Genomic DNA, 16,523 nt, shown 5'->3' on the forward strand with positions numbered 1-16,523 from the left:
CCATGATCAGAGAAATTGCAGAGGCCACAAAGGCAGCAGGAGGGGAACCAAACATTGAGCCAAGCACCCAGACAGAGAAACACAAACAGGTTTTTTTTTAAAAAAAAAAAAAAAGAGAGAGAGAGAAAACTTGGAAAGTTTTCACAGAAAAGAAAGTACCCTGATCCTGCCAGTTCTAAAGCCAGAAGAAAATGTGCTTCTCTCTCTCTCTCTCTCTCTCTCTCTCTCTCTCTCTCTCTCTCTCTCTCTCTCTCTCTCTCTCTCATAAATGGGAGGGGAAATTGGCCCATAAACACCAATGTGGAAAAACTGACAGACTTTTGAAAAAAGCCAGATATCCACATGGATTGCATGAATAAAAATTTGTATAAACACGAAAAGATGGAAAGGAGGGGGCAGCAAAAACCCAAAGCTTTAGGGGAAGATTCACTTGGTTTGGCAGAGGAGTTCGAGAAATAAACCACCACTGCTGTAGTTGCTCCACTTACATATGATGCAGTAGTGAGCAGACCTCAGCTGAAAATTGTGATTCTAAACAAAAAACAGGTCACGTTGTTTGGAAGCTCACTCTGAGCCTTGGATCCTACATTTTGATTAAGCAGTCGTGACTGGCATAATGTCTACCCTGAGCCATTTGGAGGGAGAATTACTTTTTGACTTCCTCGTTGTTCGTGTGTCTTTAGATTATGCCTCTTGCCTCCTTGAGGAGAGGAGGAAAAGTGGGTCATGATGCTGGATTCATTGGCATGTCAGTTTTTTTTGAGGACTCCAGATTCAAATTATTCAAGGTAAAGGTAAAGGTTCCCCCGCACATGCGTGCTAGTGGTTTCCAACTCTAGGGGCCGGTGCTCATCTCCATTTCAAAGCCGAAGAGCCAGCGCTTGTCCGAGGACGTCTCTGTGGTCATGTGGCCGGCATGACTAGATGCCAGAGGCGCACGGAACGCTGTTACCTTCCCACCGTAGTGGTCCCTATTTTTCTACTTGCATTTTTACGTGATTTCGAACTGCTAGGTTGGCAGAAGCTGGGACGAGTAACAGGCGCTCACTGTTACGTGGCACTCGGGATTCGACCCACCAAACTGCCGACCTTCTGATCGACAAGCTCAGCGTCCTAACCCACTGACCCACCGCATCCCTATAAAAGTATTCATGGTGCCTCCTAATTTAGCAAAAAAAGGTCAATGCAGGAAGAGGTAAATCCAAGATTAGGTTCACATCCTGTTCATATCCTGCCCCATGTCAGCTTGCTTTTGGCGTAACACATTGCAGGAGATTGAACACGGTAGCTTATAAAAGGATGACTTCTGGCTTAGTATCTTGTATAAGCCAAATCTAATTAACAAAAATAATGTTAAACTATAGGGTAGTGTGGTATTTGACTTTAACCACTACTTTGTGAAAGTGTCACTTGAATAATATTTGGTTTTAATGGAATAAAATTTGAGGGATGAAATAAGTGGGGAAAACCCTTTCATGAGATGATATCTGGTTAAAAATCAGGACTGGAGTAAACAATGGGCATACAGAATGGAGGTGTGTAAGAAATGAAGTCTTCAAGGATTTGCATAAATCCCTTACTAGTGAGTATGGTTGGACCTGTGTGTGGATGACACTATATTATTCAGAGGAGTGGAAACAGAAAGGATTTCTGAGTTTATCTTCAGAATTGAAGAGGTAACAAAATGAAAACCAGGTAAAAGGAGGTAAAATAATATGCTGCACATTTGAATACCAAAAATATCCTAATATTTTCTAGATTGAGCTGGCCATGATAAGCCAGGTAAGGGATTCTGGATGGAAGGGAATTAGGAAATAGTTCAGCTGGATGACAGTTGGAAAAAACATCAGGGACTCCAAAGGAAAAGATTTGGAAATAAAATGTGCTGATGTCATAAAACATTGAGGTGAAGCTATGCTAAGAAACAGGCAGATGCACAGAGATTTTCACCCTGGTTTTCAGGGTATTCTAAGAACTGAAAAACAGGATCCAATATAGATAGCTCATCGGGACCAGAGGTTTAGTCTTCCAAGCTTTTGGGCTCATGCTGGAGAGAGTGACACATTCCAATAGAGAGAAGGTCCCTGAGGATGGGCTCCAGCATGAATCCTAAAGCTTGGAAGACTAAACCTCTGATCTTAGTGACCAACCCAGATTAGATCCTACAACATTATCTGGGACACTTATACTCACCTTCATTCAACTGAAAAACAACTTAGGTTTTTCCACACATGCTTAAATGGCTCATCAACTGAGTGATTGGGCACACTCTACACTATGAGTTTACATCATCACACAAAAGTTTTGTTATTTCTCCACTAGGGACTGAAAGTGTCATCATAGCACCATCTTTAATAGTGCTAAAGGCTAAATTGGCATAAAGCAATTGTAGCTTTGGCACAGCGGTGGTGGGATGATTGGAAGATGCCATAGGTCACAAATAAGGCAATTAAGCAAATCTGGCATTCTGCTCAGGTTCCCAAAATAAGCATTTTCCTTCCCCGTGCCATTGCTTAATTTCTATAGAATTAAAGCAATGGCAATTTCATGCCCAAGGGCAAAAAAAGCAGCAAAAAACCCCCACACACTGACTCATGAGACACAATTGCCTGTAGTAGAATAACTTGTAAGACTCCCAGAGTCCCCTTATAGTAGGCATAAAATGTAATAATAAATAAAAAAATAAGAGGAACTTTGACTCCTTTCTTAAACTGGACATAAACCAATTCAATTCTTCCAGTCCTAGTAATTAGTACTTCAGAATGAAATGCAATGAAAAATTATGAGATCCGATTTCTAGGTCTTGAGGCATTTCCCCCCTCCCCCCCATATCTTGTGCAAGAGCATATGCTCACATTCAAAGTATGAATGAGTCAACGTGGATAAGCCAGTGTAATTTGTCTTCTGCCTCCCAAATGTTCATTATGATTTATCACTGAAACTGTGCAATGAACTCCACTGTGTAAATGAAAGCTGAAGTCATCAAGGCTTTGCTTTCTCAGCCATTGTCTTCACTTTCTCAGCTTTCCCCTAGAAGTTGGAAGCTCCCTACAGTGTAGACTTTTCGCACAGAAATGTTCCCCAGGGAGGCCTGTCGGTGTGTGTTTATCTCTCATTGGATATGTTCACACATTTCCAGTCATGATTTGCTTGCCTGATGCTTCCTCTACCCGAGCAGCAGAGCTGCAAACCAAACACACATCTGTGGCTTTGTTTTCTAGCTGCAAATGTCACACAATGATTGCTTTTGGTCAGAGGAACCATTTGCTGGATGTCTGTTTTCCTCATAGGTTACTTCTGTGGGTTTTGAATGGAAACAATAACAATAACCCCAAATAAAGTACAAAGACGTTGCAACTGGGTTATTGAGGGCCAGTAGGTTCATGGCTAAACTATGGATGGCAGCATGTGTGCCCTGGAAATGCCCTCACAAAAAGGCAGACCAAACTAACTCTTCTTTGATATCCACCTTCCTCAAACTTGGCTGAGTTCCTTACAAATATGTCTAATCGTTATTTTGTTTCACTTTGCAAAAATTACAAAGCTTTCAGGTATGTTTTTATGACATGTGTATCTTTCATCATCCGTGGAATGCCACACAAAATAAAAGAGGACAAATAAGGATGGGTGTGACCTCTCTTAGGCGTTGACCTAAGCCAGATCTACTTTGCTTCAGTCATGTTGCTATACCAGTGGTTCCCAACCTTTTCTATCCCCGCACCCCTAGAAGACTTCTGATATATTCTCCCACCTCTCGTTCAAAATACATAATGGCAACGAATTATGCATCTACACTATAATTTTGAAACTTCTAAACCCAAGTTTTCGCACCCCTTGGAATATCATCTCGCAGGCCTGGTTGGGAACCCCTGTGCTATACCCTAGGCGTGCATCTTTATCTGCTTCCGACAAACACAGCAATGAGGCCTCTACTGATGCCAACAAAAAGTCTTTTCGACCCTTTGAAAGTCAGAAAAAGCTTCATTTCTCTTTTCTCTGGAGACCCTGAAGATGGAGCAAGAAACAGACTATAACGTGGGCTCTAAGAAAAAGAGAGGATTTCTGGAAAGTGGCTGGTTCTATCAGCTTCTAGCTGGATGAGAAAACCCTGTGGGCAGAATTAGGCTTGACTCCTAACTACCACAAAGAGTTCATCCACATAATGCCACTGGTGACAAGCCCATGAAATAGGGAGGGGAATATTGTTTTGTCCTGTGGCCTGCACTCCTAAGTTAGATGTACTCTTTTCCTTTAGCCATCTGTTAGCGATCTGGCAGGGTAGCCATGGAGTAAGGGCCTAAGCCAGGTGATCCCATCATGCTTGGCTGCAAAGAAAAAGAGGTCACACTGATCCTTATTTTGAATCAAGGAGAGATACAACCTAGAACTAAGGAGAAATTTCCTGACAGTGAGAACAATCAATCAGTGGAACAGCTTCCCTCCAGAGGTTGTGGATGCTCCAATACTGGAGGTTTTTAAGAAGAGATTGGACAACCATTTGTCTGAAATGGTATATAGGGTCTCCTGCTTGAGCAGGGAGTTGGACTAGAACAGGGCTTTTCAACCAGTGGTACGGGTACCACCTGTGGTACATTGGCACATGGCAGGTGGTACGCGACCATCCTAGAAAAGTGGTAGCGAGGGAGGGGAATGAGCTGAACCGGTGGCAGCACCGCACAAGCCTGAACGAGAGATGGCTGGAGCTGCAGGGCTGTCAGGGCTCAGCAGAAGCGCCAGGATCAGTGCTTCTTCGGGGCTGTCAGGGTTCAGCGGAAGCACCAGGATCAGCACTAGGCTCCAGCTGGAGCTCGGCGCTGATCCTGGCACTTCTGCTGAGTCCAGAAGAAACATCAATCAGCTGGAATGTTGCAGCATCTCCAGGGTCTTGTGATTTACATTCAGATGCTTGGCAACTGATTCAAATTTATGACGGTCACAGTGTCCCAGGGTCATGTGAAGTGACCAAAACCTGCTGCAACCACCCAACAGACGGGAATAAAAACCAAACACCCCCCTACCCCACCCCCACTGCGAATCCTCAACAGAAATGCTCACAACAATGAAAACCTCGGACAGGAGGAAGAGTGCTACCAAGCAGGCAGGCAGGTGTCTTGCTCAGCTGTGGCTTGGGGGGCACTTTTTCAGTGCCATTGTAACTTCAAACAGTCACTAAGTGAACTGTTGTAAGTCAAGGACTACCTGTACTTTATCACTTTTTTCTTTTTTGGGGGGGGTGTCATCGTTTCTGACACCTTTCTAGGCGACTGGTGGTACTCGGATGTTGCCATAACTTAAAAGTGGTACAATGGGTGAAAAGGTTGAAAAGCCCTGGACTAGAAGACCTCCAAGGTCCCTTCCAACTCTATTATTCTGAAAGTAAAAAGTTGGAGCTGGAAAATAGTGGCTCTAGGAGTCTTTCCCTCCATAGAAAGACAAACAGGCTGTTTGTGGGATTGTGTAACATCATTGTATTTGTGCAATGTTATGTTATACAAATGTTTCATCAGTTTTTTGGGGGGAGTGTATTTTCTCTTGTTGATAGCTTTACTGCTTCTTTTTCCTTTGTTCTAAAAAAAAAGGTGCATTTGGCAGTGACTGCAAGGAAGAGCAGAACGGAAGTGCAATGAGGGCTATAAAGCAGACACAGTGATAAATGCATAGAGCTTTTCCTAATTTCTAGATCTGTTCGACATTACTTCCTAATGGAAAGAGGTCTGATGGGAAAAGAGCTGGCGTGATATGCCTTGATTTATGATTTCATCCTTTTTCTTCCAAAGAAAGGTTTTGCACATTTAATCTCACAGGCCAGCTAAAATTAGAGACAGACATGAGGTGTTCCGTGCACAGCTTTGGATGGCAAGTTTTTTTTTTTCCTTTCCTGTTCCTGAAGCGGCTCGGCGTTGTCATCCTTATATCAAGCTTTGCTCTTGGTGCCAACTTTTCCTTCCCCCTTCCTCCTCCTCCTTTTCCTATATTTGTGTGTATTCAGAAAGAGCCAGCATTCGTCAGCTGAGGAACTTGAGTTCCTGGGCGGACCCCACACACTCACACAGCTGGATTTGAAACAGCTGGGTCTGCCTCCCCTTCACTTTTAGCGAGGAGCCCCACAAGCCCTGGCTAGGTTGGCTGGCAGAGGATGAACCGAGTAGCACTGCAAAACTGGGATTTGGTTGCTGGCAAGATCCAGAAAATGGGTTACTGGAGGAGGCTTCCTCAGCTTCTGCTACTGCTGCTTCAGCTCCGTAAGTAAAAGAACTAACTTTCACTGTTTATTTTTCCTTCTCCTTGCTTCATTCTCCTCTGTGGGTGATTAGCTGAAGGACACGGCTGAGATGTTGGAGAATTTAGAATAAAGCTGACTTGAAAATCCAGTCTGTGCCTCTTTTCAGCGAGTGTTTGGTAATTCACTTCCGTTCTTCAGGTTCTTAAAGGCAAAAAACTGTCATTGCCACAGCCAGGTCTGGGTCAGTATGAACATTATGCATGAGAACTTTTTAGAAACTGCAGTTCAGAATTGTTGATACCTTTAACCAGACTGAATCCAGCTGAGACGATTGGTTGAATGGTTGCGAGTTCAGCATATTTGAATGCTGAGATAGCCCTCTTCATCACCCTCTTTTTCCCATGCACTTTCACAGATTTAGGCAGAGAACTAATTAAGCTTAAGTAAACTAACACAGTTGAGAAGTGAAAGGGACATTTGGGCAACAGCATTTTACTATTTAAAGCTCAGCACAGCCAGCTCATAAGCAAATAATTCCTTGTTGCCCACATTCTGTTTATATGTCTATAATGGTCTGTTACAATTCTCATGCCAGACTTTGAAAGAAAGTCCTACGATACTACAAAGGCTACCTGCCTCCTTGGTTTATAACATGAAGGCACTCACCCAGAGATGCCATATGCAAGTCAAAAAAAAGTATACGGACTTCTCAGATGTTGCAGTATGTATGTAACGCCTGCAAACACGTATTTATATAGAATTTGTCAATTTAAGTGACACCCCCCCATTTCCACTAAAACCAGATTGTTCATAATTCTGAGGAATCACATGAGCACTTCCAGTAAAGGACTTCTTAAGTATTAGGCATGGCAATCCTGTGCATTCAGTGTCCTATGGGTAAAGTTTGCTATTCCCTGTGCTGCTTATTCCAACTTCTTTTGAAGAACAGACCTTGACAATCACTTGTCTGGAATGGTATAGGTCTCCTGCCTGACCAGGGGAATGGACTAGAAGACCTCCAAGGTCCCTCCCAAATCTGTTATTCTTTTTATCTACAGATAGTTCTTGTTTGGTGAGCTTTTAGAATCTAACTATATTAGCATCATTTACAATACTGTTTGGGCAGCATTCCTGCCGTCCAAAATCCTACACAAGCTGGAGGTATTCTTTGTGGCACAGTTTCTCATGTTTCTCCTTGATTGCTGAACTGGACAATTAGATTGATGATGAACCACTGCATGTAGGAACCTATACTCATAAAGTTATACAGAGCTCTCCATATAGGCCTAATCCATTTTATCCAATAGTTACCATTACAACTTGCAGTAGATCTGCAAGGCCTCAGGAAGAGGCACTATTTGAGATATTTTAAAGATACTTTTGAGATACTTTTAATTTGAAAAAAGCAGAGGATGAACTTCCTGCATGCAACTAAGCCAGGGGTCAGCAACCTGAAACAGTGAAAGAGCCACTCGGAACCGGTTCCCTCACAAAAGGAAAAATTGGGAGCCTCAAAAAATGTGTGCGCATGTGTGTACATGTACAGCCCTAATAAGCAGGCATATACATAGAATGAAGGCTACTGCTAAGCTTGTAAGCCGCTCTGAGTCTTCGGAGAAGGGCGGGATATAAATGGAATTAAAATAAATAAATAAATGTGTGTGTACATGCGCACATGTGCAGAACAGGGTTTGACTGAAGAGTGGAGCCAAGGCGAGATATGCACCTACCCTGCATATTTGAATTGATTGGTTGAACTTTTTTAGTCCCACTTTTTTTTTTTGGACTGCACATGGCAGAGGACTGGGAGCCGTAGGAGACGGCTGAAAGAGCCACATGCGGCTCCGGAGCCGCGGGTTGCAGACCTGTGAACTAAGCTATGACTCTTGCCTAAATAGATTAACCATTTTTACAATGGTATTTTTCTGCATTATCCTCCTCCAGACACATAGACATGCACACATAGAGACATCTTTTAACATAATAGACATGGAAACTAGAAGTTGGAGATAGAGGGGATTTTTATTTGTTTATTTCCACTAAAACAGCCTTCAATAAATCAGATTATGGATGTGTGGAGCTGCAGCTCCTGTCATATTCATGTGGCTGAGGAGTTAAAGGAATGAAGTCCACATGAGGACACCAATTGGGAAGGCTGCTATATGAGAACGTCTCTGGTTGATGCTAAATTGGAAGTCCAGAAAACAGAATGCAGAGCAGAAAGGAAGAGCTGTATTTTATAGGATTTTGTGCAATGTTCCCCAAGAAGCCCCTACTTAGGTCTTATAAGAATTAGATGAAGGTCCAATATAATTCATGGGTATCAGCAGCTAGAAACTAATAAACCAAATTAAGATTGCAAGCCCTGACGCTTACCTGCACACCTACAGCATTCAGTGCATAGAGTTGTACACAGCAACAGGTTGTCAAGCAGGACCTTCCACAGTCTGATCCTATGCACATCTACTTGCAGAGATTGAAGGTAAAAGAGGAGAATAGTTCAAATCTTTCCCTTGTATTTCAGTGAGATACCAAGCATTCCTGAATGCTGGTCATAAGCATCTTCATGCACTCCAAGTATCTTGACTATAAAATGTAAATCAAATTAAACTCAACAGCTCTGTTTGTATAAAGTGAAAATAAATCCAGGTAAACTAGGGCACCGCCACCAGTGCTCCCAATACACAACACAACTTTCTGGATCATATGCAGTTATTTAACTTTATTATCTTCCAAATAGAGCACTCAGCACTTTGGGTTTACAGAAACTGTAACAACCAAATTTCATTTAAATTGATAGCTAAACGAGGTCTAAACGAAAGTCTGAGTATGCTCCCCCCCCAATCCTGTCTTTGCCTTTGTGAGAACTAGGGAGGGTCAAGTCTGAGATGTTTTTTCAAATTACATTTCTGCCTTGGACTCAAATATTTTTTATCTGATTGTTATCTTGATTGCAGCTCATCTTTATGTTCCTCAAGGTTATTCCTACTGCTCATTATATCAAGTCACATCCCATAAGTGTTGCCCTTAAATGTTGCTATCCAATGGGGCGTAGGAAGTGTGCGTTTTCTATAGCAGCTCCTGCCCTACTGCAAAACCTTCCTCCTGGTTGTTCATCAAGCCTGTTACAGTATGTGTCCAGGTGAAGCGAACACAGACACACGTTCATAGTTGCTCTCATTATTCTCATCTCTCTTTGCTCTTTTGCCTCTTTTGCTCTTGTCCCTTCTCTCAACACCCTTTCCTCCTGTTCTATGCTATACTTACTCCGTTGCTTCTCTGTCTCGTCTCCTTGCTGTCTGACTACTCTTTCCCCTCTCAGCCTTTCTTCTTCTCGCTGCCCAAAGTATTGATCACAGAAAAGTTCTGCTTTCTCTAATGTGTCCAGTCTATGTCTCTGTTCTTGCTAATTTATCATTATTCCTTCTGGTATTAACCATCTAAAATTTATCCCTTTTTTAATTAAGCATTTCATCAGAAATTGATATTCCTTTCTCAGGTCTCTCACTCTTCTTGGGATCTGTTTTAACATCACTATCTTCCTTTGTATTTTATTTTAACATTTCTCAGCTTCTGTAATATATCTGCCCTTAATGCTTTTTTGGTAAATCTTATATGCACCTCTCTAGGGAGAGAATTTCTCGTTGCATATCTAGTATGTATACTAAATATCTCATCTATATCATTAATTACCTTTTCCTTGCTTTCCTCCAATGCTTCTGCTAATAATCCCACCTTCGTCGCCACTATTGTGTAGTGGGTTCTGGGCAGCAGGAAGGACGCCGAGACGATGAGTACAGTCACTACCAGCGAATAAAGATCTGCCATGCTGTACTCATCGTCTCCGCGTCCTTCCTGCTGCCCAGAACCCACTACACAATAAAGCCCCCAACCTTTTACCCTTTCAGAAAGCCATAAAGGGTTTTTTTCCTTCCTCAGATGCAAGGGGAAGCTTGGCGCTTCCGAGGATTGTATGGATAGATGGACTGGAGGTGGTGGGTCAGACACTTGGGTGTGTGGTTTTTTTTGTTTTTGTTTTTTGTTTGCTTTTCTTCTTCTAGCAAGCTGTCCACAATTGTGTTTTACCATGGGAGGCAGCATACAAATCAAATCAATCCGTCAAATAAACACATCATTAGTACTGATGAAAGTAAGCAGTCATTTTATTCATATCTGAAATGATTTGCTTTTAGGCAAACTTAGGATGAGAGGCTATGTCTCTAGCAGATGGATAATCAATTCAATCTCTGCAGCAAATCAGACACCTAGAACAGGCAATCGTATAAGATCAGCTAAGCCTCCAGAACTTTAATTTCTGTCTTTAATTTGCAAATGGGCATCTTTCCAGAGTCACTGGAAAATGCTGAGGAATATTCTCACCAGATGTACAGGAAGATAGTCTTTGGGTTGCTCTCCATTTAGCACATACTTTTCTTCTTCTATCACCATTATCACCAACTGCCCCTCCCTCCCTCCCTCCTCACCCCACCCCACCCCCCACTAGTATCATCACCACCACCGTCATTGTCTTCAATCCATTTCACAAAGAAAGTTATCAAGTCCTGCCCAAAGCAAGGAGACATGGATTACCGTACTTCAGTTCTTCCAGCAGAAAACTTTGAAACTGAATCAGTGTACTTGACATATGCCACCCCCGGGATTGAGTGCATCCCTTGGTAGATAAGTAGAGGCACAAAGCCAGCTGAGCGTCCTTGGGCCAGTTGTTTTCTCTCAGCCCTAGGCAGGAGGCAATGCCAAATCATTTCTGACAATCCTTGCCTACAAAACTGAAGGGACTTGTCCGGACAGTTTCCAAGAATGGGACCCAACTGAACAGAAGAAAAACAAACAAATTGAGAGCCACTTTGGCGTAGTGATCAAGAGTTAAGATAGAAACTGAAGGATTTTGGATAGAACAGAACAGAATAATAGAGCTGGAAGGGACTTTAGAGGTCTTCTAGTCCAACCCACCTGCCCAAGCAGGAAAGCCTATACCATTTCATTAGAATAGAATAACAGAGTTGAAAGGGACCTGAGGTCATCTAGTCCAACCCTCCACCCAAGCTATGCTAATCCCACTCTGGGCATGTAGCCCAGATGCTCTCAATCTGTCAATCTGAGGAAGCAGGCAAGGGCAAAACACTTGTGTGAGTTGTACTCTGAAATAGCCAAAGGACACCATGTTGATTATTCCCATAATATATTTATTTCTCTAATACTTGACGAGGAGCTTGCATAAAGAACATGGCTGAGTTGTGCCTGCCTGTTATATATTGAATAGTAGCGTTTAGCATTGTTATGCTGACAGCTCAGCTGAACGTCAGCTGTGTAACACCCGGCAACAACAGGTGGCGTCCTAACTCCCATCCCATTGGTCAGGCCATTCTGGCGGGACCCTTTAAGGATGTGGATTGGACACCGGCTTGCCGGCAACAGTATTTAAAGGAGCTGAGCTGTGGAGACTCCTCAGTTCAACCACAATAAAGCTTTAGTTAAAACCTCGACGTCCTGTCATCTGTCCTGACCGGTCTACCCACGATACATAACACTGCCCATTACAGGTTAATGCATCACAGTAAGCTAAACCAAATAAACCATGTTATAATTTGGTGCGTTTTGTGAATCCATTTGGTTGGGGTTCAGTCACTAAGGCAATTCAGGATTGTGCAAAGCAGGGTCTGTTCATCACTAGGAGGATGTAGCTATCAGGAAAAGTTCCAGATTTACTTAGAACTTCATTGTAAAAAAACACCAAGTTGGGGAGGCCAAGCTTAGCATACACACAAAAGGATTTCCTTTCTATCTGGATGATATCATGGCTTCCATCTCTGATATGGTGGTCACAAAGCCATCAGAGATTTGCTTTTCTTGATTGGTGATCATAATGGTACTTCCATCTGCATCCCTTGCTCTCCCTGTTTATCCAACTATCTTTTCATCAATCACCTGTGTTTTAATCTTTGGTTGTTGGGCAATTGTGCTTAATTGCTATTGGGAAACAGCACTTTCAAAGACCACAAAACTAGATAGCATCTAGCGCTAGTGTTTGTTGATGCTATTAAAAAAAACAGGAAAAAGAAGATAATTAGAGATCTTTGAATTATGTTTCCTGCAGAAATAACTCAGACTTTGTCAAGTAAAAAAGGACACTTAAATTTTGTTTAACTAGATGTTTAAAAATACAAATTAACAGTCCTATATAATGCTTTTCATTTATATTTTTGCAGTTTGCATGTATTTTGCTTGTGTTGTTATGTTAGTAAAGTCCAAAATGAAGACCCAATTCAATCAAAGATCCAGTGTTTACTACAGCAGAATTCCCCAATCTTTCCGGCTTTATGGACCAGCAGGGGGAATGGGAAGAGGGTATGGTTCCATGCGAGCAGCTGGCAAGTGCACAGGCATATGAACAGCTCCATTTGCATGAGTGGCGGGCACTGGCGCCCATTGCTTGTGCATTGCTTGCATGCATGCGCTTGCCTCCTTGTCATGCAAGGGGAATGCATGCGCTTGCCAGCGACTTCCATGGCCCAGTTCTGAATGGCTCAAGGACCGGTAGTGGGCTGTGAGCTGGGGATTGGGGATCCCTGTACTACAGGATTCTTCAGATAATTTTACTTGAAAGCCTGGTATTTTTTTCAATCAGCACTGTATTTCTCAAATTTGACAGTTTTGAAGGCTCTTTGGCTTTTGAATGATATTGAAATGTCATCTGAATAAGTTCTAAGATCTGATATAAGCAGTTATTTGGAGCAATTCATCATTTATTAGTAGGGCTTAGATTGGAGTCATTATGTATAGGATTACAACAGAATCTTCGACCACCAAATAATTAAATAATCCTTTACACATCTGTTTAGTCCTATGGCACTGAGCAGGGGGTACTGCCATGTTTTTCATCCACAAGGGGTATACAACATGAAATATACATATTATTAAATTTAAAAGAAAGTATATCCAATATTTCACATTAAAATATAAGTAAACAAGGTAGTGGCTCTGAACAGTGAAAGAATCTTTTTTATGTTTTAACATGGCACTGAGTAAAGGGATATGTTTATCTGGATAATATGGTGAAATGAAAATGGTTAGGGAGAAAGCAAGGGAGTGTGTGGGGGTGGTTTTCCCCACTAATGAGCCATTCTTATTGGAGTTGAGTAGTGAGGCATGTGAGCAGAGACAGATGGAACATTGGGTAGACAAAAGACAAACAATATGAGAACATAGAGAGAGGTTGAGAGAGCCAGGAATTGTGATATTGGCTGAAGTCCTGTGTAGAAGATAGAGGTTGGCTGCAGACCTGGCTCAGAGATGGTTGGCAGAGTAAAGATAAACCTGATAACAACTTTGACTTAGATGTTCTGGAGGTAGTGAGGGGCAGCAAGTTTATAGTAATAGTGGAACATCATTTACAGTAGATGCAGCAGTAAAAGGAAGACACCTTAAGTCAGGGGTCTTCAAACTTGGCCCTTTTATGACTTGTGGACTTCAACTCCCAGAATTCCTCAGCCAGGCACACTTTTATCAGTATTAACAATGTGTTTATTTGATGGATTGATTTAATTTGTATGCTGCCTCCCATGGTAAAACACAATTGTGGACAGCTTGCTAGAAGAATAAAAGAATAAAAGTTTGAAGACCCCTCCCTTAGGTGTTCCAACAGTTATGGCTGCAGTGCCAGGTATTGTCAGCAAGGGTGAGTTCTAAAAAGGAAGTCAGCGTTACAAGAGCAGCCTGCAAGCAAGCCACCATAAAATTGTAAGCAGAAGCTAGAGAACAATACGAAACAGGAATTGATGAGGAAGAGGGAGAAAGGTTGCAGGAAAAAGGTTGGAATTACTATAGTGGTGGAAACTATCCCAAATGAGAAGCAGTAATTGAGGATAGGCTCTCTTTGAGGCCTAAGTAAGTACAGAATGGGGAGGACAGAGGCAAGTTGAATGGGATGTTGTTGGGAACTATATAGGTAAGGGGGTGTTAATGAGAAGTGATGTGGATGGTTATAGAGATACCTGTAGAGTGACACGATTAAGAGCAGTCACTGAAACAGTGTTATATCTTGGGATATGGATGGAAGCCTGGTAGAGGCAGAGGAGTATGGTGCAACTCATTATTAATTGTCGTGAGGGAGGAAGGGAGGAGAAAGTTGAGAGAAATAGAGAGGAGGATGAAAAATTGATGTTATGATGACAGAGAGGTACTGTATATGGCAGGAAGCAAAGATCAGGCTTCCTTCAAAAAAAGGTAGATTAGAAAGATGAGACCAGTTCCTACTTCTGGTCTTCTGACTGTATCGCAGGAGATAGATAGTCATCCAGAACTCTGCAAATGACCAGAGCCAGAGTTTTACAGATAATCAATTCTGTAATTCTGGTGCAATTCAGGATGGTGAGCACCATCTTTAAAATCTTCTATGGCTTTGGGCAAGGGTCTCCAAACTTGGCAACTTTAAGATTTGTGGACCAACTCTCAGAATTCCCCAGCCAGCATAGCTGGCTGAAGAATTCTGAAATCTGAAGTCCACAAGACTTGAAGTTGTCAAGTTTGGAGACCCCTGGCTTAGGGAATGGTTATCTCAGAGCTTGCCTGCTATGAGTGGAATCTCTCCATCTGGCACATTGAGCAAGAGAAGGCATATTAATGTTAAGAGTCCCTCCAGTGCCTGTGGAAGACTACCTTAAGGGACTGTATTCTCATGCCTTTTCAATAATGTACCCCTACCCCAGCTCCTTCAGGGCAACCTTCTCTCAGATATCAAGACTATCTCTTTCTTGTTAAGTTTTTGAAAAGGCTGGCTGTTCTGGAGAGCATGGGATGAATAGATGGAATATTGAACTATCTCCAACTGTGGATGCTTTTTATTCTTGTTGGAAGAATTAATCTTGGTTGTTTGCTCATTCTTTGTTGTTGGTATGGTTTTTAATAATATCACTGTAACCAGCTAGTAAGCTGTTCCGAGTCTGCAGCACGTAAGGCCAGAACGAACCAAAATATTTTAGGGGCTCATAAATCTGACTGGGGGGAAAAAGCAAAGCCAAATGAAAGAAAACAAGTCGGATGAGCAAAATGTTTTTGGGTATGTGCCTAAATAAAAATAAAATTGGAACAACCCTTATTTCTAAGGCAAGATGTTTTCAGAATTAGTGGCAGTATAGAATAGAATTACTTTCATAGGAGTGGCACAATAAGGAAGTTCTCTATTGAAATCTCATCTGTCAGATAGCTTTATATATAAAATGGCATAATCTTAGGTATTCTAGACTTAGAATAAAATAGGATAGTACTTATGCAGGGCCAAGAGCTAGTTTACTTCCAGATAAAAAGATATAGAAATGGATTTTCAGCCTAAGATTTGCATATATATATATATGTAAATATTTTTGGATTGCTAACAAAGAATTAGAGGGAGACTGATATGCATTTCAAACTTATTTGTTCTCATCAGTCAGCCATACCCTTCTGAGATTCGAAAAAGATTCGAATATATATATATGTATATGTATATATGTATATATGTATATATGTATATATATGTATGTATATATATTTTGCAGTATGTGCCACTTGATTTTTGTGTACTATTGTACAAAAGCTTAAAACCACACTCTACTCTTCTGCCCCGTGTATATCCAAATCGAGCACATAATTTCCTTTTTGGGATAAAGCCATTATAGCAAGACATCTAAACTAATGTCAACTGAAAGAAATAAACATAAAACAGTTTATTATAATAGCACTAATGGCTTTGAAGTTATGGCTTTTGAGATTACGTTCCTTCAGAACTGAAGAATTGCTATAAGATTTTATCCACATTGGGGGGTGGGGGGTGGGAGAGAGAGAGAGAGAGCGCAGGCCATGAAACCCAATTCCAGGAAAACAACAAACTCGCAAAGAGCTCCTGATAATCAAGTTTGTCCAGAGTCTTTGTAGTTAATGCATATGACAGTTGTGGTTTTTGAGATTATAGTACATTCTTTCAGAACTGGAGAACTGGATAGAATTCTCCTTCCTCCCCAGTATGACTTCTCCAAATCTGCTAGGAGTTGGGCAGGAGACACGCTGGGAGAGGAGTGTAGAAGAAACTCTATTTGCATAGAAACAGCAGACCAATTACACTGATCAATTGAATTAATTATTAACATTGAGAAATAATTTTAAATTTCTGGAAGACAGAAAAGGCATCAGCTGAAAGCTGAATCAGAGGCAAAAATATGGTTGCCTCTTGGATCAATCTGATTTTTGTTGCTGTTGTTGCTGTTAAAGATCATTACACCCCCTCTCTTCATTTCTTCTAATTTAG

The 16,523-nt window shown here is 41.7% G+C and overlaps 1 protein-coding gene across 1 annotated transcript in view; it reads left to right on the forward strand.

Annotated features, from left to right (window-relative positions):
* The window catches only part of LOC310642831 (TGF-beta receptor type-2-like), a gene marked incomplete at its 5' end in the record, with an annotated part of 72,429 nt that overhangs the window by 2,028 nt on the left and 53,878 nt on the right, over nt 1-16,523 (forward strand). Inside the window, one exon of the mRNA XM_083366770.1 lies at nt 684-788. Within this exon, the coding sequence (XP_083222896.1) occupies nt 684-788 (105 nt within the window). The remainder of the gene's footprint in view (nt 1-683; nt 789-16,523) is intronic.

Source organism: Vipera ursinii (assembly GCF_947247035.1).
Source record: "Vipera ursinii genome assembly, chromosome: 1".
NCBI lineage: Eukaryota > Metazoa > Chordata > Lepidosauria > Squamata > Viperidae > Vipera > Vipera ursinii.